Here is a 22439-nt window from a genome sequence, read left to right on the forward strand (position 1 = left end):
TTAAATTTACACCCCTTATTCTGGACAAACATTGCTCGAATTTTATTGCATTCCTGCATAGTTTTAAACACCCCTGATGAACATCCTCTGTCATACCTTTACCAGAGAAAAGTGCCCAGCCAACCCAGGCATTCCCAGATACTAGGGTCTCTCGGTTAACACATTCTAAACTCTTGCTGCATGATCCCTGATGTACAGAGGCCAGAATTGTTCAGTTATAGTAGATTGTTCAGTTTTAGTAACCTGTACAGGAATGGTTTTTAACTAAACTAACTTCAATGTTTCATCAGATAAATGAACTAAGTTATCGTTATTTTGAAACATTCCTTTTAATTGTTGCTGAGATTAGCGAGTCAACAAATGTATTTTTTTCCACAGGAACACAGGAAAACAGCGAATCACAGTTTGGGTCAGGGGATGATGGTGTGGTCTTACAACCAATGGCAGAGCACGAGGTCGTGGATCCTGACCCAATGGCTGAGGGCGAGGTCATGGAGTCTGACCCAATGGCTGAGGGCAAGGTCATGGAGTCTAACCCAATGGCTGAGGGTGTGGTCTCAGGGTTTGATCCAATGGCTGAGGGTGAAAGATCTGAGTCCACCCAGAGCTCACCTTCTGGTCATATGCCCTGTCTTGATGTGTCTGCACTGGGAATAACTGACAAACTGTGTGACAAGAGCACTCAAGTAAATCTTCTTTCTTCTAATATTAGATTGGCAGGTGCCCCAGATAATTGACAGGTGCCCTGTATGATTGGCAGGTGCCTCGGATGATTGGCAGGTCCCCCAGTAGGGGCGAGTGAGTTGTGGGGGTATTGGCATGTTGCATGTTGCTCAGGCAGTCTCTCAGGATCTTTCACTGCTTCCCCTCCAGTTCTGAGGAGTAGAAATTGCCTATGCATGAATTTTTTTTAACTCTGTGAGAAGTTGCACATCAGCTGTCCCACAGTCTAGACAGAGTGAGGTTCTAGTCCAAGGGCGAGGAGTTCAAGATGATTGAAGACTCTGATATACAGACTGAACACGTATCTATGTGAAACACATGTGTGCAGTCTTTCCACTCCCTTGGCGATATGGCGACATCTCAGTCTATATCTACCAGAGGGTCATGTCAAATAGTGCTTTGTGGCATGATTCCACAGGACCACACGACAGCGACAGAGAGACATCAGCTCTTGGGGTAGCATGGAACTACTCACCGAGACTCCTGTTAGCCTGGCTCTGACCCATGAGACCACGTTTCACAAGAGCATTCCTTTCCACGGGAAGACTGTTTGAATGTGACCTGGGTCCTGCTGGATAAGCATGTGACAGATAGGAGGAATTTTAGGAATTGCCTGCAATCCAGCCACTGTTATAAGGTGCAGGGGACCTGTGGGTGGAGCAAGATTGTGACGTTTGTAGTCTCATGGGCCTCTCAGTGATCCCCAGCCCAGACACCTGGAGATACTCACTGGGGCAGCAGAGAAAATAGGGGCAGGAGTAGGCCACTCAGCCCCTCTAGCCTGTCCCCCCCCATTCAATATGATCATGGCTGATCTATGCTGGCCTTTTCTGTGTGACCTCATCTCCTCCTCTGTGCTAGTTCCCCACAACCCTCAATTCCTTGATCTTTCAAATATTTATCTATCTCCATCTTAAGTATATCTAATGATCTGATTTCCATCACCCTCAGGGGCAGAGAATTCCAGAGATTCACTACCATCTGAGAGAAGAGAGTTCTACACACCTCAATTTTAAATGACCGTCCCTTTTTCTCATCACCCCTTGTTTCTGACTCCCCCACTGGTGGAAACATCTCAACAGCTGCCTATTTAAGCACCTCTAAGATTTTCAGTGTTTGAGCCAGGTCTCTCCTCAATCTTCTAAACTCCAAAGAATACAGACACAAGCTGTCCAGCCTTCCTTGGTAGGACAACCCTCTCATCCCAGGAATGAGCCTAGTGGATCTCCTTCAGACTGTCGCCAATGGTCCTGCATCCACTTGTAGGTAAGGGGACCAAAACTGTGCCCAGTATTCCAGGCACGGCCTCACCAACACCCACTACAACTGTAACAACACCTTCTTATTCTTAAACGCCAACTCCTTCACAATAAAGGCCAACATGCCGTTTGCCTTCTTAACTACTTGTTGGACCTGGCTGCTAAACCTTTTGCACTAGGACGCCCAGATCCCTCTGAACTTCACTCATTTGCAGTCTTTCCCCATTTAGATAATAATCCACCTTTTGACTCCAGAGGTTAGAAATATCTAAAATAGGGTTGTTTTCTCTAGAGTGGCAGGGGCTGAGGGGAGACCTGATAGAAGTTTATAAAATTATATAGTTAGCCAGTGTCTTTTTTCCCCAAGGTTGAAACACCTAATACTAGAGGGCATGCATTTAAGGTGAGAGGGGGTAAGTTCAAAGGAGATGCGTGGGGCAAGTTTTTTTACACAGAGAGTGGTGGGTGCTTGGAATGTGCTGCCAGGGGTGGTGGTGGAGGCAGATACGATAGAGGTGTTTAAGAGTGTTGTAGATAGGCACATGAATATGCAGAGAATGGAGGGATATGAACCCATGTGCAGGCATGTGATTAGTTTAAGTAGGTGTCATTACCTCAATTAGTTCAGCATAATATCTGAAGAGCCTGTTCCTGAGCTGTGTTGTTCTATGTTCTATGTCATGGGTCTGTTAGTGTCATTTCCATGTACTGAGAACCAACTCTGTGGATCCATCTCCCCAACCAGCCACCGCATGTTTGTCTCAAAAAGTAGTTTCGTAATGGCACTTACCAGTTCAAAGCAAGCAATAAGGAAAGGGAAGATAGATTATGAAAGTAAGCTAGTACAAAATATAAAAACAGATAGTAGAAGTTTTTATAATTATATAAAGCGGAAAAGGGTGGTTAAAGTGAACGTAGGTCCCTTGAAAGTTGAGAAGGAGGATTTAATATTGGGTAATGTGGAAATGGCTGAGGCCTTGAATGACTATTTTATGTCAGTCTTCATGGTGGAGGACACGTCTAACGTGCCAAAGAGAGATGTTATGGACGCGATGGGAGGTGAGGACCTCGATACAATCGCTGTCACTAAAGAGGAAGTGATGAACAAACCAGTGGGCCTAAAGGTAAACAAATCCCCTGGTTCTGATGGGATGCATCCCGGGGTACTGAAAGAAATGGCCGAAGTTATAGTAGAGGCATTTGTGATAATTTACCAAAATTTTCTGGACTCTGGGCAGGTCCTGGCAGATTGGAAGACACCGAATGTCATGCCACTGTTTAAAAGAGGATGTAGGCAAAAGGCAGGTAACTCTAGGCCAATTGGCTTAACGTTTGTAGTTCAGAAAATGCTTGAAGCTATCATTAAGGAAGAAATAGCGAGATATTTGGATACAAGTGGTTCCATCAGGTAGACACAGCATGGATTCAGGAAGGGCAGATCTTATTTGACAAACTTACTGGAGTTCTTTGAGAATATAATGAGCGCAGTAGATAGAGGGGAACAGGAGGTTGTTGTATTCTTGGATTTCCAGAAGGCGTTCGATAAGGTGCCACATAAAAGACATCTATAAGATAAGGAAGCATGGAGTTGGGGTAATGCATTAGCATGGATAGAGGATTGGTTAACCAATAGAAGGCAGAGGGTTGGGATAAATGGGTGTTTCTCTGGTTGACAATCCGTGGGGAGGAGGTTATTCTGCAACTGTAGAGGGTACTGGTGAGGCCGCACCTGCAGTACTACGTGCAGTTCTGGTGTCCTTACTTGAGGAAAGATATACTGAGGAAGTTCACCAGGTTGATTCCAGAGATGAGGGGGTTAGCCTATGAGGAGAGATTGAGTCGCCTGGGACTATACTCGCTGGGATTCAGAAGAATGAGAAGGGATCTTATAGAAACATATAAAATGAAAGGGGTAAATAAGACAGAGGCAGGGAGGTTGTTTCCACTGGTAGGTGAGACTAGAACGAGGGGACATAGCCTCAAGATTAGGGGGAAAAGATTTAGGATGGAGATGAGGAGAAACTACTTTCCCAGAGAGTAGTGAACCTGTGGAATTCTCTGCCCAAGGAAGCAGTGGAGGCGACCTCATTAAATATATTTAACACACAGATAGATTTTTGCATGGAAGATGAATTAAACGTTATGGGGAAAAGGCAGATAGGTGGATCTGAGTCCACAGCCAAATCAGCCATGACCTTATTGAATGGTGGAGCAGGCTCGATGGGCTGGATGGCCTCCTCCTCTTCTTATTTCCCACGTTCTTAAACCCCCAGTGCTTGAGCATGGGGACAAAGTGGAAACAAACTAGACTTCAGAGGAAAGGTCCAGCAGACATTTACACTGCAGAGGGGGATTCCCTTTGGTGTCAGATGTGCATTTTAAATCTCAGTTTGATGTTTTTAATAATAAGGCTGATATTAATTAATTTAGTCTGAGTCTTTCTTGGGCTAATAATGAAATTCTTTTAAAAGCTTTTAGTGCATCTGAGATTTTAAATGGCTTTGACGATTTTTTAAAAAAAGATACTGTCATTAGCCTGGACGATGTGTCTTTAGGAGAGGTTGTCAAGTGGACGTCAATGTTTTAGTCCAAATGTATTCCTCTTGGGTTAAGTGCAGCAGACTTCCACCTAATATTAAGAACAGCTGCACGATAACATCTAATAGTCTGGAAAATCTGCCAGTCTGGCACACCAAAGTCCCGAGTGTGCTGGATTAATGGAGTTCTTCTGTAGAAAGGAGGGATGAGGGGAGTGGGAGGGATGGGTCATGATTCATCCACCTGTTAGGATTCTTTCCCATGGTGACCCTTGCAATAGCTCCTCCCACTGCAACCCTGGATGTTGCAAAGCACCGTGCATCCTGTGAAGTCTGTAGTCACTGGTGAGGTGCAGGTAAGGAGGCTTCCGGTTTGCACAAAGCAAAATCCCACAACAGCAACTTGACAATGACAAAATATAAACTCAAGTTTATAAAGTGCAAGACCCACGATGAGATAGATTTATCATGTAAATCAGTAATTACAGTTTTATACTGTTACCCAAGGTCTGTGTACCACATTGTGACACCCCTCCACTTCTATGTGATCTCTGCGTGTGTGATTTCTAAGGAAATTGGCATGACCCTGTTGACCCTCACCAATTTTTACAGGTGTATCATAGAAAGCATCCTACCCGGATGCATCACGGCTTGGTATGGCAAATGCTCTGCACAAGACTGCAAGAAATTGCAGAGATTTGTGCACGCAAACCAGCCTACCCTCCATGGACTCTGTCTACACTTCCCCCTGCCTCAGGAAAGCAGCCATCATAATTAAGGACCCCTGTCGGATAGAAGATACAAAAACTTGAGTACCCGTACCACCAGGCTCAAGAACAGCTTCTATCCCACTGTTATCAGACTCTTGAACAGACCCCCTCTCATACGCTAAAAACTGAACTCCTGATCTCCCAATCTACCTTGTCTTGGCCCTTGCACTTTATTTGTCTACTTGCACTGCACTTTCTCTGTAAATATAACGCTGATTCTGCATTCTGTTTTTCTTTTGTTCTACCTGGATGTTCTTATGTATGGAATGATCTGTCCAGATGGCACGTAAACACAAGCTTTTCACTGTATTTCAGTACATGTGAATAATAAACCAATGCCAGTATAGACAGTTTGATGTTCAGCAGTAAAATGGGGGGTCTTTACCCTTAATATTGACTATCCAACTGCCTCCACAGATGCTGCCTGACCCGCTGAGTTTATCCAGCGGTTTGATTTTTGGTGTTGCGCAGTGCTGAGAGACTCACTGCAGTTACTCTTGTTTCCCTGCAGTGTCCTGAAGGGGGCAGTGTTGAGAGCTGGGAGTCACTGGGCTCACCCAGAGGATCCCATCATGGTGAGTGCAAACACGGGACTCTGGGTGATTTGCACAGAGAAAGACTTACATTTGTATAGTTCCTTTACTATCCTGAAGTACTTTACAGCCAATGAAGCATTTTGGGTTTAATTACTGTTATAATCTAGGAATTGTGGTAACCAAATTGCACAGAGGGATCCCACAAATGGAAATCTGATCATGACCATGGCTGGCACTGATTAATTCACAATTTCCAGAAGTTGGCTTGGGCCAATCACGTAATATGTTTGATTCAGTCTTGGGACGCCACAGGCAAAGCCGTCAGCGTTTCCTGTACCTGATGCACCCTGACCTTGAATATTTACCACCACTAAACCTCCTCAGGGGCAGACTGGGGAAAGACAGGAGGCTTCTTTCCCTCGTGCCTTGGTGGGGTTGGGTGACGATCCATCAGCTTCATGGTCTCTTTCACCAATATTATCTTCCAACAGAATTCACTGTCCTCTGGTGTGACATTGCAACCCTCACATTTGGATGTCTAGTCTGTCCACACGGTCAGTGGCCTCCTGAGATGTTGTGGAGAAATGGGATGTCTCCTGCAGCAGATCAGAAAGGGCAGGTTGCTGTGATATGTCCCACGAGCAGATCATCTTCTCTGAGTGATTTTGAAGCTAAGACACGGGAAAGTGTCTTGGTTTAATGTCTCCTCCTAAATACGGCACCTCTTCCAACAGTGGAAAGTCGGTCTTGACTTTTGGGTTCTCTGGAGTGAGACTTGAACCCACAACTTTCTGAATCAATGCAGGAGTGGTACTCACAGAGCCAGGCAGAGCAATTGTTCATCTGTTTAATCCAGGGAGGCTCACCCCTCTTGGTGTCTATCATTTCAATCCAGGCTCTGAAGTTCGAGCAACATCCTCCAGCTCCGATCTAAAGGTCTCCCTCAGGAACCATCAGATGGTGAACCAGTTCACGGAGACCTTGCACAGAATGCTTCTCCAGAAAGGTACTGTCCCCGATTCCTATCTGTTGCTGCAACTTCTAGATGTTCAGACTGAGGAGGATTTCCACTGAGTTTATAGGCAGCAGGCCCGAGAAGGTGGACGGACTCAAGATCTCCCCTTATTTCAATCAATGGTGGCACCAAAAATTGGTGCAAATTCACGAAAATGGTGCTGGGCCTCAGGCTGAGAAAAGGTAATGGCATAAACTTGGCTTCTACACCTGGAGTTTAGAAAACTAAAGACTGGTTTGATCAGTGACTGAAGGGCTCAAAGTGCAGCTCACAGGAAAATTCTTTTGCAGGAGAATTAACATCATAAAATTAGAGGCAGTTAGGAGGAAACCTGGTTTGCTCACAGAAAGTATAAAGAGAATTTGGAGTCTCTCCCTCAGTGGCTGCTGGGGAACTTTCACCACTGAGATTGATGGGTTTTTGTTGGTGAGAGATGGTTCGTACATTCTCCCTGTGACTGGGTGGGTTTCCTCTGGGTGCTCCGGTTTCCCCCACATCCCAAAGACATGTGGTTTGATAGGTTAATTGGCTGCTGTAAATTGCCCTCACTGTGTAGGTGAGGGGTGGAATCTGGGGGGAGTTGGTGGGAATGTGGGGAGAATAAAATGGGTTAGTGTAGGATTAGTGCAAGTGGCTTGTTGGTGGTTGGGCGGATTCGGTGGACTGTATCTCTCTAAGTACTTGTGGTCATGGGCAAAAGGGAAAAACAGAGGAAAGGAGACACAAAAAATTCTGCAGATGCTGGAATCTGGAGTAATGTTCAATAAGTGCTGGAGGAACTCAGCAGGTCAGGCAGCATCCATGGAGGGAAATAAACAGGCGAAGTTTTGGGCCGAGACCCTTCATCAGGACTGGAAAGGAAGAGGGCAGGAGCCAGAATAAGAAAGTGGGGGGAGGAGCACACGCAGGCAGGGGACAGGTGAGATCAGGTGAGTGGTGAGTCCAGGTGAGGGGGAAGCGGGAGGGGGAAGAAGATGTAATAAGCCGAGAGGTGTCAGAGGAAAGGATGTAATAAGCTGACAGGGGAAAGGAACTGGTAGTTAGGGAGGGCGTCCCAGGAATATCAGCTTGAGCTGGATTGTAATGTGATTACATGTAATGTGCAGAACTGTTGGCTGCAGCTAGTTGGACCTCAACACGTGTACTGAGTCCTGTGGTAAAGTGTCCAAGTATCTGTCTATTGGTATGTGTACAAAACCTGTGTTATTACTACTCTACTGAACATCAGTAAGATCTGATTCCTGTATCCCAATCAAGAGATTAAACGGCTTCCATATGCACTGCCCACAAAATGTTCTGAAGGTATCGTGGAAGGATACATGTCCTCGATGCCCAACACTTGTCAGACTTGACTGCACTTCATGTTGGTCATATTCACCAAGTGAACAATGGGAGAATTCCCAAAGACATTTTCCAAAGAGAATTAATCTCAGGGAAAGGGTCAACTAGGCACCTGCATCCGTGTGTCAATGACATCTGTAAGAGCAATCATAAGATTCTAAACATCAACACGGACAACAGAACACAATGGAACCACAAACTCTGCATAGACCAAAAAAGAGAGAAGCAAAGACTACATGCAGAGGAAAACAGAGCCTACAGGAAGAACAGACACAAATATGGCTGAGTCCACCTTCAAGTAAAGCAGATACCATAGTAATCCCCACTCCAACCAGACCAGGCGCTGCTCTCCAGCAGTCTGAAGACACTTTCTAGGGATCAGATCCATAGTCTACCTGAGGGACCCTTGTGGGAAGAGGTGCTGTGTTGTCACAGCCAATACTGGGAGCTCACACTGGCAATGAGGAAGGGGCTCTAGGCAGGAAAGTGCAAAGGTGGCACAGGAGTCCCACGAACTGATCCAGAGGGCATCTGCCTACATTGGGACTGGCATCTCATTGGCAGAGATGGACGATTTTGGAGGCAGTAGTGAAAGTGATGTCCATTGGCTATGGATTTCTGTTAGACCACAGTAATGCACAGAGGGCGTAATTAAAGGATTCTCTGTTCAGTCTGGCTTTTGACTGTATAACAATGTATAAGCTGCTTTTCCATGGATCTTTGTGTGTGTGAAGTGTCCATCTCCCCGACCCTGCTCCCTTAACACTGGACGAGGTGAATTAGGCTGTGGACCTCCACAGATCTCTGGTGTTTTATGTCCCAGGGAAGCACTTGGGTGCAGCACTTTCTAAATGACTCAGCCAGTTCCATTATGGGCGCAGCTCTCCCCATCATCGAGGACATCTACAAGAGGCGATATCACAGGAAGGTGACATCCATCATCAGAGACCCCCACCATCCAGGTCCTGATGAAGGGTCTCGGCCCGAAACGTCGACTGTTCATTTCCCTCCATAGATGCTGCCTGACCTGCTGAGTTCCTCCAGTGTTTTGTGTTCGTTGCTCCAGATTTCCAGCATCTGAAGTCTCTCTTGTCTCACCATCCGGGCCATGCCTTCTTCCCAATGCTGCCATGAGGCAGGAGGTACAGGAGCCTGAAGACCCACACCTCAAGGTTCAACAACAGCTTCTTCCCCACTGCTGTCAGGTTCTTGAACCGACCTGAAAAAGCCGAACACTGCCCTGGGCTATGCTTCTTTTCCTCTCTCAACTTTCACTAATGCTGTTATGTCTACTTTGTCATGCAAGTTAAGTATAATTCATGTTAATTTAAGTCTGTGTTAACTTACATTTGTTGTGTTTGTAATGTACTGTGCTGCTGCTGCAAAAGGCTAACTTTCATGCCATTTATACCCTAGGTATGTGTCCCTTTGACAATAAACTTGAACTTGAAGGCACCTAACCACAGAGCATCAAGGCAAAATAGGAGTAATACTCAGAGCAACCATCAGATGGAGGCAGAGATCCAATATTTATGAATTACTTCACCTTTTAAGAAAGCACCGTATATCCAGCGTCACTGTCAGCCAAGCGAGGTCTTGGTACTGGGGTGGAGAGCAGTAGTTGGGGTGGGTTGTGATGGTAGATTGAAGCACAAACGTAAGTCATTGGCTTATCTGTAGGACATCCCAGTTCCTTGGTGCAGTGGGAAGACCACAGTGTGCCCAGTAGTGTGCTCCCAGGACAGTGTGGACCACCCTTCCCCAGATGATGTGATTCCGTGTATGCCTGGTGAGGGAATCGCGTCAGGGATTGTAAAGGTGCTGCAATTCCCAGTGGAATTTCTGGAATAATCCAAAACAACCTGGAAAATGGCAACACTGTTTCACACCAGAGGAACTCATTGATTTTCATTGGCATTAAAAACTATAGGAAACTCTGCTATAATGTGTGTTTCCAAAACACGAATTGGTTATAATGTGATTGATAGATTAGGGACTCTTTGGGAAAACCTGTTTAAAATCTGTGCTTTGAAGGCAATTTCAGCCTGTTCTGCTGTAACACAACTTTCTATAACACAAGCAATAAACAATCTGCTGGAGGAACTCAGCGGGTCGGGCAGCATCTGTGGAGGGAAGTGGACAGTCGATGTTTCAGGTCGAGACCCTTCATCTGGACTGATCCGGATTTTAGCATCTGCAGTCTCTTGTGTCTCCATTTCTATAATGCAAAGTTTCTTAGGAATATGACTATAATTTTATAGCAGAACTGCCTGTAGTGTAGGCAGGTAAATGCTAACTTGTTTAATGGTTTTAGATTTGTGCTAATCAAGGGTACTGAGGAATCTGGAGTTAAGGTGTGTGGATTAAGAAAGATACAAACCAGCCAAGATCTAATTGAAGGATAGCACAGGCAGAAGGGCTGAATGTCCTCCTACTGCTCCTATGTTCATTATGGTTGCTCTGTAGAATCAATGTCTAAATGCTACACTTTTCAGGAAGAGAGTATATCAGGGTTTTGTGTGAGGAAGGCAGACTTTTCCGTCCCCACTGCTCAACCTGACAGTGGCCTGGAGTCTCCTCACGAGTTGAGATGTTGATGTTATTACAGGGCTGCACAGCTTGGCCCAACTGTTGGAGGTTCCGGACTCCTGTAACCCTGAAGGACTCCTGGAGATGCATAATTGTCTGCCGATTGTGACAGGGCAGTGCGATGCCCTTCTTCATGGAGTGGTTGCTGGTAAGGGATCAACCCACTTCTGTAAAGAGAATAAATGACAGAATATTTCCATCGCGAGTTGATTACTGTTTCACTATTTATTCTGCTGCCTCAAAGAAAGAAACTATGAAAGGAAGATCTTGAGTTTGTCTTCTAATCTGCACTGGTTCCAGTTACCTGTCTCTCCAACGCTCGCTGACCTTCAATATCCCCAGCACCCCACTTCTTCCTCCAACATCAGCTGAATTCTAAAACTCTGCTCTTCACATCCCTCTGTGATCTCACCCCTCCCTTTCTCTGGAAACTCCAGTCCTCTGACTTGCCTCTGGTCCTCCGATTTGCCATCATGATCATCCCCACATTTAACCCCTCCACCATTAGCAGGTGGACCTAATGTTGCTGTAAACACTCAGCAGGTGAGGCAGCATCTGTGGAGAGAGAAACAGTTGATGTTTGAAGTCTGAGACCCTTCAACAAAACTAGGAAAGAGAGTAAACCAGTTAGTTTTCAGCAGTAGGGAAGCTAGGGGAGGGTTAGGTTGTACTATGGGAATATCTCTGATAGGGTGAGACCAACTGAGAAACCATTATGCTCCTTGTTCTGTCTTATGTTTTGCTAATAGCAGGGTTGTGGGACATGCCCAGCAGGTCAGACTGTACTAATAGAAAGAGAAAGACTGAGCCAAAGTGATGATGGGCAGAAATAGCTGACTCTGATAGAAAGAAAGAATGATTTACGTAAAGTTGGAGAATCTGATATTGAGTCCAGAAGGCTGCAATGTATCCAGACAGAAGGTGAGGTGCTGTTCCTCAAGCTTGTGTTGGGGCCTCATTGTGACAGTGCAGGAGGTCACAAAGATCAAAGAGGGAGTGGGATGGAGAATTAAAGTTATCTACGGTTTGTTATAGTTTCTTGCAGTCAATCTTGGGCCAGTTCTCCTCTCAGCCATCATGACAATATGTCAATCAATAAGTTTGCTTCGGAGATAAAAACAAATTTGCAGTTGGAAGTACCGTTCAGAACCTCTGAATTTCTCAAAGTGCTTGTTGTACCCGCATTCTAGCCTTTTATGACTCATACACTAGGACATCCTGGATCCACTGCACCTCAGAGCTCTGCATCTCTCACCATTTAGATAATGTGCTTCTTTTTTTATCTTACCAATCAACACGGCCAATTTCACGTGTTCACACATTGTACTCCATTTGCCAGATCTTTGTCCACTCACTATAATACTTTGTGGCTTCCTTCTATCCTCTTTATAACTTACTTTCTTACCTATTTTGGTGTCCTTGGCAAACTTAGCAACAATACAGTATCTTCATCCAAGTTATTTATATAAGTTGTTTGAAGTTGAGTCCCCAACACTGGTTCCTGTGGCGCACCACTTGTTTCTGTCTGCCGACAACATTAACAGTAACTGGTGCTTATTGTAAAACGTGATACTATCTCCCAGCCAGAATGGAGGTGATTGGCTTGAAAATAAACCAGTCACTGCTGTAAGGAACTGTGGTTGGTGTTATGTAAGTTATTGCTGTGTACCTATCCTCTACTTATTTAAATTTGCCGGAAAAACAACTCATCTGTTTGAAGGAATCTTTGCTGATGTGGTGCTCGTGATTCGAGAGACTCTGAAATGCTCTCCACCCCCTCCATTTTCAACTCATTGGTTAGTGCAGTGGCATCAGTACTCATTCTGATTCTAACACACCATTTCCATTCCGTGTAGCTTTCTCTGAGCTTCTAGCATCTCCTGTCAGTCCGGGAGCTCTGGAGCGCGAACGCGATCTGACATCACTTGAAGAGGTGGTACCAGAAGTGAGACCATCCTCCAAACTCACAGCCCCGTGAGTATCAAGCACAGCTTCTTCTCATTACATAAGGGCCGTAGAAGTCTGTAACAAAAATCATTTGAATTACATATTTTTTTTAGTGTCTTTCATTGCTTTGTTGATCATTGTTGTCAAGTTTCACCTGAAGCTGTTCCCCTCTTGTATTCTGATGACTAGTACCTAAAACTTTCTACATCAGCCAATGATGTATGTGTTAGAGACATGGTATGCCTTGTCATGTGGTATAAATCTCCCAGCTGAGTTTACCTTGTCTAAACAGAGCATTTAGAACTGAAATACAGCCACAATCAATGGAAAATCCCCACTGGTCCATCTAAAACACTCACACAAGTATGTGGTCATATCTCCAAAAATTGTACTATTTATTCTACAGTAAATACAGTTGGGACATGCCTTTCATTCTACCATCAGTTCAATATATTCCCTTACAGTGCATCAAATGCTATTCACGTTTTCTCCTTAAACAATGCACTCATGAAGCGTTTGAGAGGCTGTTACACAGGACCAGCCCCTCAGAGTCTGGTAGTAGATGGGCCCAAGACTATGGTCCTTCCCCATAAAGCCTTTGCGTTGGTTGCACCAAGCTTCAGTGTATCCCTCAGCACGTACTCCTGCCCCCTACGATGTCCCTGGCAGCAGCGTTCCCTCATGGACACCTCGCTGTGCTGGAAGACCAAGAGGTTTTGGGCAGTCCCGAGTGCATCTGTCACCAAGTTGATGATCTTTCAGCAGCGGTTGATACTTGTCTCGGTGTGTGCCCCTGGGAACAGCACCTAGTTCAGAGAGTCCTCTGTTACGCAGCTGCTTGGGGTGAACCGAGACATCCTTCTCCAGACCTTTTCGGTAAATGTGCAGTCCGCGGAGAGATGGACAATCATCTCATTGTACCACATCCACCTCGAGGGCAGTGTGTGTTGGGAGTGAGACTCCAACCTTGCAGGAAGGATCTGACAGGGAGGGCCCCTCCCACTACCGGCCAAGCGAGGTCTTGGTGTTTTTTGGTGAGTTCTGGCAATGCGATATTCTTCCAAATGGCATTGACAGTCTACTTGGGAAGCTATCCTACAGGATACATGGTGTCCTTCTCCTGAAGGGACATTCTGAGCTGACCAACACCTTCTGGACATGGTCAGCTCAAAGGTCATCACATGGGATAACATGATCTTTTGGGAAAGGCAAACCACCAGAATTCACAACATTGGTCGACTACATGTGGTGGGAACTAATGTACGAGTCCATTGGCCCTGTACAGGGCCTGAATAGTGTCATAGAGCACAGAAACAGGTCCTTCAGCCCAACTGCCAACTAAGATGCCCATCTAAGCTGGTCCAATTTGCCTGCATTTGACCCATATCCCTCTAAACCTTTCCTATCCATGTACCTGTCCAAGTATCTTTTAAATGTTGTTATTGTACCTGCCTCAATCACTTCCTCTGGCAGCTCGTTCCATATACGCACTGCCCTCTGGGTGACGAAGTTTCACCTTGGGTCCCTTTTAAATCTTTCTCTTCTCACCTTAAACCTATGCCCTCTTGGTTTTGATTCCCTTTCCCTGGGAAAAAAGGCTGTGTGCATTCGTCTTATCTCTGCCCCTCAGTATTTTATACACCTCTATAAGGTCACCCCCTCAGCCTCCTACACGCCAAGGAATAAAGTCCTAGCCCGTCCAACCTCTCCCTATAACTCAGTCCCTTGAGTCCCTATAACTCGTACATCTTCTCTGCACTCTTTCCAGCTTAATGACATCTTTCCTATAACAAGGTAACCACAACTGGACACAGTACTCCAGGCAACGCCAATGTCTTGCACAACTGCAATGTAACATCCCAACTCCTACAGTCAGTGAGCTGACTGAAGGCCAGTGTGCCAAATGCCTTCTTCACCATCCTGTCTATCTGTGACGCCACAGAATGAGGTGACTTGTACAAGCTGGAACAGAGTAAAGGCAGACAAATGATAGTAAAGTGCAAGTAAATGATTAAATCCACCAATAAGGCAACTCTCAACACTGGCCTTTGTCACTCGGCTCCAGTTTAGAGACCAAACAGTAACCAGTTCCAGCAGGCATTGTGTCTCCAACTGCAGGTCATGTTAATGATCAATAACAAGAGGGTCACACATGGAATGTGCTGGAATTTGCAGAAGGTAAACTCTGCCCCTCTTCTCTTTGGTTATGTCAATGGAAGTTGGATAAACAACCACAGGGAAGCCGGCGTTAGGGACAGTGAGAGCAATCCAGATTTCTTCCATTTAGGAAAACCCCCTGAACTCTCCAGGTGGTCTTTGTACATCAGGAATTCTTCCACAACTCCGGGAGGTAGCTCCAGCGGGGGAGCTGAGTGTGGGAGTATCTGTGGAGAGAATCACAAGAAAGGGCTCTCCCGCATGTTCAAGCCATGCAAGGCTGCTTTAGTGATACCTCTTCACTTGTTAACTCAACTTTGGAAGCATCAAGTAATTAACAGCATTCAGTGGCAACTTTTGGAAGCAAGTTCTGAATAAAAGTCCTGAATTTAACTCTGCTTATTTTAACTTTGCTATATACCAGGTAAAAAAGTAAAGGATATTGATAAGTTATTTCGTATATCTTGGTCTTTGATTTAAATAAATAAAATCCTACATTTTGGTGAATAAATCATAGAGTCATAGAAACATACAGCATGGAAACAGGCCCACTGAGTCCATATTGACCAACCACCACTCATTTACACTAATCCTACATTGGTATTGGTATTGGTTTATTATTGCCACTTGTACCGAGGTACAGTGAAAAACTTGTCTTGCATACCGATCGTACAGGTCAATTCATTACACAGTGCAGTTACACTGAGGTAGTACAGGTAAAAACAATAACAGTACAGAGTAAAGTGTCACAGCTACAGAGAAGATGCAGTGCAAAAAGGTGCAAGGTCACAACAAGGTAGATCGTGAGGTCAGAGTCCATCTCATTGTATAAGGGAACTGTTCAATAGTCTTATCACGGTGGGGTAGAAGCTGTCCTTAAGTCTGGTGGTACGTGCCCTCAGGCTCCTGTATCTTCTACTGGATGGAAGAGGAGAGAAGAGAGAATGTCCCAGGTGGGTGGGGTCTTTGATTATGCTGGCTGCTTCACCAAGACAACGAGAGGTAAAGACAGAGTCCAAGGAGGGGAGGCTGGTGTCTGTGACGCGCTGGGCTGTGTCCACAAATGTCTGCAGTTCCTTGCCGTCCTGGGCAGAGCAGTTGCCGTACCAAGCCATGATACATCCAGATAGGATGCTTTCTGTGGTGCATCTGTAAAAGTTGGTGAGAGTCAAAGGAGAGTCAAAGCCTCCTGAGGAAGTAGATGCATTGGCGAGCTTTCTTGACCGTGGCATCTACATTTTATTCTCCCTGCCATCTCATCAACTCCCCCCAGATTCTACCATTCACCTACACACTAGGGGCCATTTACAATGGCCAATTAACTAACCAACCTCTATGTCTTTGGAAGTAGGAGCACCCAGGGGAAACCCACACCCAGTCACAGCAAGAATGTGCAAACTCCACATAGACAGCACTGGAGATCAGGATCGAACCCTGGTCTCTGGTGCTGTGAGCCAGTGGCTCTGCCGACTGCATCAAAATATTTCTGTTCTAGTGGAGTTATGCACTTGTGCAAGCCTCCGGTGTAAGGAAGAGAGCCAAGTGATACCACAGTCAGAGAAACTGATCAAAACACTGAGGTTCTGCCACATGTAGTCATGAATGGCAGTGAGCAATTAACAACTAACGGAGGGAGGAGGACCCAAGGATAACCCTGTCCTCAATGGTGGTAGGGCCAGCATGTGAAGCACTCCCAATGCATTTGGTTAAAGTGCTGTGTGCTATCAAGTGGCATTCACAGCAGGTCAAAGGGTAGGTGCCTTGCAGTCAGTGTTTCACCTGACACCCCAAAGCCATTCCTCAATCAACAAGGCATGAGCCAGGAGTGCAATGAGATACTCTCCACTTGGTCAGTGCAGCACCAACAACTCTCAGGAAGCTCACCACCATCCAGGACGTATCAGCCTGCTTGACTGGTACCTCATCAGCTACCCAAAACATTCACTCCTGCCACCACTGGCACTCCACTGGTAATGTGTCCCATCTGCAAAATGCCCTGCAGTTAATTGCCTTGGTTCCACTGATGGCACCTCCCAGACACCAGATGTCTACCACCATGGAGGACTAAGGCAGCAGGCACACATGAACCCCATCACCTGCAGATTCCACTCCAAGTCGCACACAATCCGGATTTGGAAATATGCTGCCATTCCGCTATGTTGTTGGGTCTAACTCTGGAAATTCCTACTCTTTACTGTGGAGCACCTTTACCAGAACATAGGAATCGGGAGCAGGAGCAGGCCAAATTGCTCATTGAACCTGCTCCACCATTCATCAAGTTCACCGCTGATCTTCTACCTTCACACCAGTTTCCTGCACTATCCCCTTATTCCTTGATTCCCTCAGTGCCCTGAAACTTTCAATCCATCATTTTGAATAGTTTATTGTAATGTGTCCCATTACCATAAACTATAAACGGTGCTCCAGAGTAGAGGAGTGCAAAGGTTCACCACCCTCTTTGTGAAGAAACTTCTCCTCACCTCAGTCCCCTATGGCCTACCCTTTATTCTCAAATTGTGCCCCTAGTCCTAGACACCTCTACCACAGGAACATCCTCCCTGTGCCTAGCCTGTCAAGCTCTTAAAGAATTCTGTAAATTTCTCCTCTCATTCCTTTAAAAGAATACAATCCCAGTGTACTTAATCTCTCCTCAGACAGCAAACCTGCCATCCCTGGAACCAGTCTAGTGAAACTTCACTGCACTCCCTCTAAGGCAGGTACATCCTTTATTAGATAAGGAGACTAAACTACACAATTCTCCAGGTGCAGTCTCATCAAGGCCTTGTACAAATGCAATAAGATTTCTTTAATCCTGTAATTGAACCCTCTTGTGACAAAGACAAATATACCATTTGTCCTAATCGCTTGCTGCACTTGTGTGGCAGCCTTCTTGTGACTACGTACAAGAACACACTGATCCTTTTGTACATCAAGCTACACAATCTCTTCACTACTTAACAAATACTCTGTACGCTAAAGTGGATGACCTCTTATTTTTCCACATTACATCCCATCTACCATGTTCTTGCTGACTCACTCAGCTTGTCCACATCTCTCCCAAAACCTCTTGACATCCTCCTCTGTAGTCGCAGTCCCGCCTGGTTCAATATCATCAGCAGACTTGGAAATACTAAGAAAGGTTCCAGTGAAGAAGCCTCATCACCACCTTCCTAAGGACAAGTGAGGACAGGAAATAAATTCTGGCCATAGCAGCAGTGCCCACATCTGGGAAAGTGAACAACTAAAAAAGACTTTCAGCTGAAATGTTTATTTGCATTAGTCACGAATGCAGAAGTTCTTTTCAGGGAACTAATCATAAACCATTTATCTTGATATCTCAGCAATTATCTTCTCAAATTCCCTGAATGAAAATGTTAATCCACCACTAGAATGTGTACCCTAGTGTTCTGATCCTCTGTAAAGGTAGAACTTATTCAACAAGATCAAATTTGCAGGACATGGTGTTACCAAAACTGTATTCTCCCTTGAAACAATAAAAACAGAGCCGTTCTCCAAACCCTCACCCAGTTCACAATTCCATGTCTTTAATTATGCCTTAACTCATTTACATAGCACTTTCTTACGCTCTCAGACTATCCCAGCAGCTAATCGAATTTTGAAGCACATTCTCTTTTGCTTTGAAGACAACAGCTACTTCGATATGGTGAGGTCTCACAGACAAGGAAAGAGATGACAGCCCCAGAGCAGCTCTGCTGGTGTATTGTTATGGATGAATGTTGGACAAAATACAGGGAGAACTCTCCTATCTCTTCAGAAAGTACTGCCATGGAACTTTTTACTTTTACCTAACCTGGCTTTCAGTTTTAATGTGCCGTCCAAACAGTCAGGTGGACTTTACTCCTGTTGACCTAAGCGTTAAAACCCCTTAGTGCTAAACATTACAATTCACTTCCCCAGCTCTTCCGAAGTAAGTGACTGTAGCTCTTTCTGTTCTAATGAGTATGTTTCCTACAACCAATAGGTTCCTGAACCATCAATCCTTGAACTGACCTGCACGACCCTAATCCTACCTCAGCAATGGAACACTATGGACCACCTCTTGCACTACCATGGACTTGTCTTTGATTGTGGTTATTTTTTGCACTAATGTCTTGTTTTACACAGTTTTTTCTTGACTGTCTTGTATAATATATGTATAAATTATGTTCTGTGTGTTGTCTGAAGCTATGTGCTTGTGATGCTGCTGCAAGCAAGTTTTTCATTGTACCCGTACCTCACCGTACTTGTGCACATGGCAATAAACTCAACTTGACTTGTGCCCTGTGTCTCATAGGCTCCATCAAGGACAGAACAAGCAACACGTGGACACAGAAGAAAAAACAGCAGATGCTGGAAATACTCAGCAGGTCAGGTAGCATCTCTGGAGAGAGAAACGGTTAATGTTTCAGATCCGGGACCCTATGTCAGAACTGAGAAAGGAGAAATAGTCTGGATGGCAGAGAAGGAGGGAGGGAGGGAGGGAGGGAGGGCAAGGAAACACAGGTGTCCGTGACAGGGTGAAATAACGGGACAGTTAAGGAACAGTTAAGGTAAGGTAAAGCTTCTGGGCAGCCAGATCATAGAAAAAAAAAATAGAAAAAGAATGGCAGACTAAAATGGCCATTTCTCACAAAGAAGGAGCAACCTACCTAAGAATTCAATACTCAGGGTCACTCAAGTGACTGAGTGCTGATGCTGAGTGTTGAGAAGACCATGTTGTGAACACTAGTTTGGAAGCAGTGCAAGTCAATCGCTGATTCACCTGGAAAGACCGTATTTGCACAGGAAGATTCCGTATGGTGGGAAGTGGAAGGTGGGCATGGAAGAACAGACCAGGGAGTCGCCTTTGAAATGCTGAAAGGGGAGGGGAAGGGAATATGTGTCTGGTGGTGGAATCTTGCTGGAGCTGGCGGAAACTGCGGAGGATGATCCACTGACTGTGGAGGCTGGTGGGGTGGAAGGTGAGGACCGGGGGAACTCAGTTCTTGTTCTGGAGGAGTGATGTGAAACCCAGCTGGGAACAGGGAGAGGATAAAATAAGGAGGGTGGTGGCAAAATCACATTAATGCATCTACTTCAAATCAGCAAACCAAGGTTAATGGATCACCACAGAAACAGCGACCTTTGAAATTTCTTCACGTCGAGACTGGCAGGGCTAGCGTTGTCTAATAGTCCTTGAGAAGTAGATGGTGGACCAGCATCTTGAACCACTGCAGTCCTTCCGATCCAGACCTTTATGCTGGTTGGACAGGGAAAGGATTTAAACCCAACGATAGTAGTGAAACATTTCCATGTTAGGATGAGACATGACCTGGAGTACAATCTGCCGGTGGTGGTGTTCCCTTGTCCTGGCTGGGAAGAGCTTGCATGTTGCAATGTGCATGTTGTAGATGGTACACACTGCAGCCACGGTTTAGGGTGGTGGATGGTATGCTTATCAAGTGGACTGCTTTATCCTGGATGGTGAGAAACAAAGGACCGCAGATGCTGGAACCGAGATGAAAAAACAACAAGATGCTGGTGGAGCTCAGCAGACCAGGCAGCATCCGTGGAGAAAAGCAGACGGCCAACGTTTCGGGTCGGGACTCGCCAGAGAGCAGAGGAGATCACAGAGGGGGAGCAGTGAGAGAGGGACTCACGAAACTCCTGTCGAAGAGAGGAAGAAAACTTCTTCAAAGTGGGAATCCTTGGAGAGACTTCACAGTGGAGCAGTAATACTAGAGAAACAAAGAACTGCAGATGCTGGAATCTAGATGAAAAAGCAACAAGATGCTGGAGGAACTTAGTAGGTCAGGTAGCATCCATGGAGAAAAGCAGACTGGACTGGTCCTGAAGAAGGGTCCTGACCTGAAACGTTGACCATCTTGTTGTTTTTTGTCCTGGATGGTGTTGGGTTGTTGGAGTTACATACATTCAAGCAAGTGGAGAGTATTCTCTCGTACCCCTGACTTGTGCTTTGCAGACAGTGGAAGAGCTTTGGGAAGTCAGGGGGTGAGTTGCTCAAAGCAGGATACCTGCCTCTGTCCTGCTCTAATGGCCACAGTATTTGCGTTTGATCACGGGATACAAGAGACTGCAGATGCTGGAATCTGGAGCAACAAACAATCTGCTGGAGGAGCGCAATGGGTCTAGCAGGAATTGTTGACTTTTTGGGTCAAAACCCTGCATCAGTACTGAGAGTGGAGAGGGGAGACGGCCAGTATAAAGACGAGAGGGGGAGTGTTTGATCTGTTGTGTTTCTGGGCAGTGGTGACCTGCAGGACATAGGGACAGCAATGGTGATGCTGCTGAATATCAGGTAGATGTGGTTGGACTCTTACTTATTGGAGATAGTCATTGCCTAGAATTTGTGGGACATAACTGTTGCTGTGTATCAGCCCTTGCTGCATGCAGGCAACGGCTGCTTCATTTACTGAGGAGTTGCAAATGAAATTGAACATTCTGCGATCATCAAAGAAGATCTAACTTCATCAAACAGGGAAGGTCATTGTTGAAGCAGCTGAATGTGGTTGGGCTGAAGACACTGCCCTGAGGAACTCCTGTCATCATGTTCTGAGGCTGGAGTGTCTACTGATTGTGTGTTAGTCCATGCACGTTGCTGACTACAACGTGCTTAGACCCCCAAAAGTGTTCTGAGGGCTTGTTGGGCTTTAGATGCACAATCAGTAAAGTGGCTGTAAGGTCTCCAAATATGATAAAGCTGAAATCAGGAGCAGCAAAGAAAAGCCTTGCTTAGCGGGCAGGGAGGCCCTTTGGAAGTGGAGTAAAGTAGTGAGTGTGACAGCCTTCTAACACACGCTCAGCCTCAGAAGTGCCATCACTGGGACTTCCAGCAGCAAGAAGGAATCATTACATTTGCAGGTCAGGGTGAAGTGCAATTTACAGCGGAATGGGGGAGATAGAAACAAAATATGTAGGAAATGCTCAGCAGGCTGGGCGGCGTCAATAGAGGGAGAGAAAGTTCAGGTGAATGATCTTTCATTGGAACAGCTGAGAGGTCATTGATCTGAGATGTAAACCCTGTTTCTCTTCCCACAGATGCTGCCTGACCTGCTAAGTATCTCCAGCATTTTTTGCTTTTAGTTCAGATGTCCACATCCCCGCTGTTGTGGCTGATGGTGCCCGTCACCACTCACTGACCTTGATTTTTTGGGCTTGGAATCCCACCATTGCATCAACTAACAAAACCAGCACTTACCACATTGGAAGGAGTTGAGCCAGGAGACAAACAGAAACAACTTGCATAGACTGGGAATCAAAGGCACCAAATTTGGAGTGAAATCAGGAAACATTCTTTATTCCAGGGGTCATGGAAATCAGGAACACTCGCTCCCAAAATGCTGTGAATAACAGAGGTCATCTGTAATTTTCAGAAATGAGATGTTTGTTGGATGTGTGTTACTCATTACAGCACAAAAGGTGGCCATTCAGACCATCATGCCTATACTAGCTCCTGTCAGGACAATGCTGTCATTCCCACTCCCCCCTTGTACCAGGGTAAGTAATCCCTCTCACACCCGTTCGTCAACTCTGCTTTGATTCCTTTGCACTCAGCTGCTCTAGAG

The 22439-nt window shown here is 45.6% G+C and overlaps 1 protein-coding gene across 1 annotated transcript in view; it reads left to right on the forward strand.

Annotated features, from left to right (window-relative positions):
- The first annotated feature begins 440 nt into the window (after positions 1–440).
- The window catches only part of LOC127585162 (uncharacterized), a 39433-nt gene continuing 17434 nt past the window's right edge, over positions 441–22439 (forward strand). The window contains exons 1-5 of the mRNA XM_052042377.1: positions 441–582; positions 6721–6831; positions 10790–10918; positions 12627–12744; positions 19169–19241. Of these exons, the coding sequence (XP_051898337.1) occupies positions 441–582; positions 6721–6831; positions 10790–10918; positions 12627–12744; positions 19169–19241 (573 nt within the window). The remainder of the gene's footprint in view (positions 583–6720; positions 6832–10789; positions 10919–12626; positions 12745–19168; positions 19242–22439) is intronic.

This window comes from Pristis pectinata, chromosome 32 (assembly GCF_009764475.1).
Source record: "Pristis pectinata isolate sPriPec2 chromosome 32, sPriPec2.1.pri, whole genome shotgun sequence".
Taxonomy (NCBI): Eukaryota; Metazoa; Chordata; class Chondrichthyes; order Rhinopristiformes; family Pristidae; genus Pristis; species Pristis pectinata.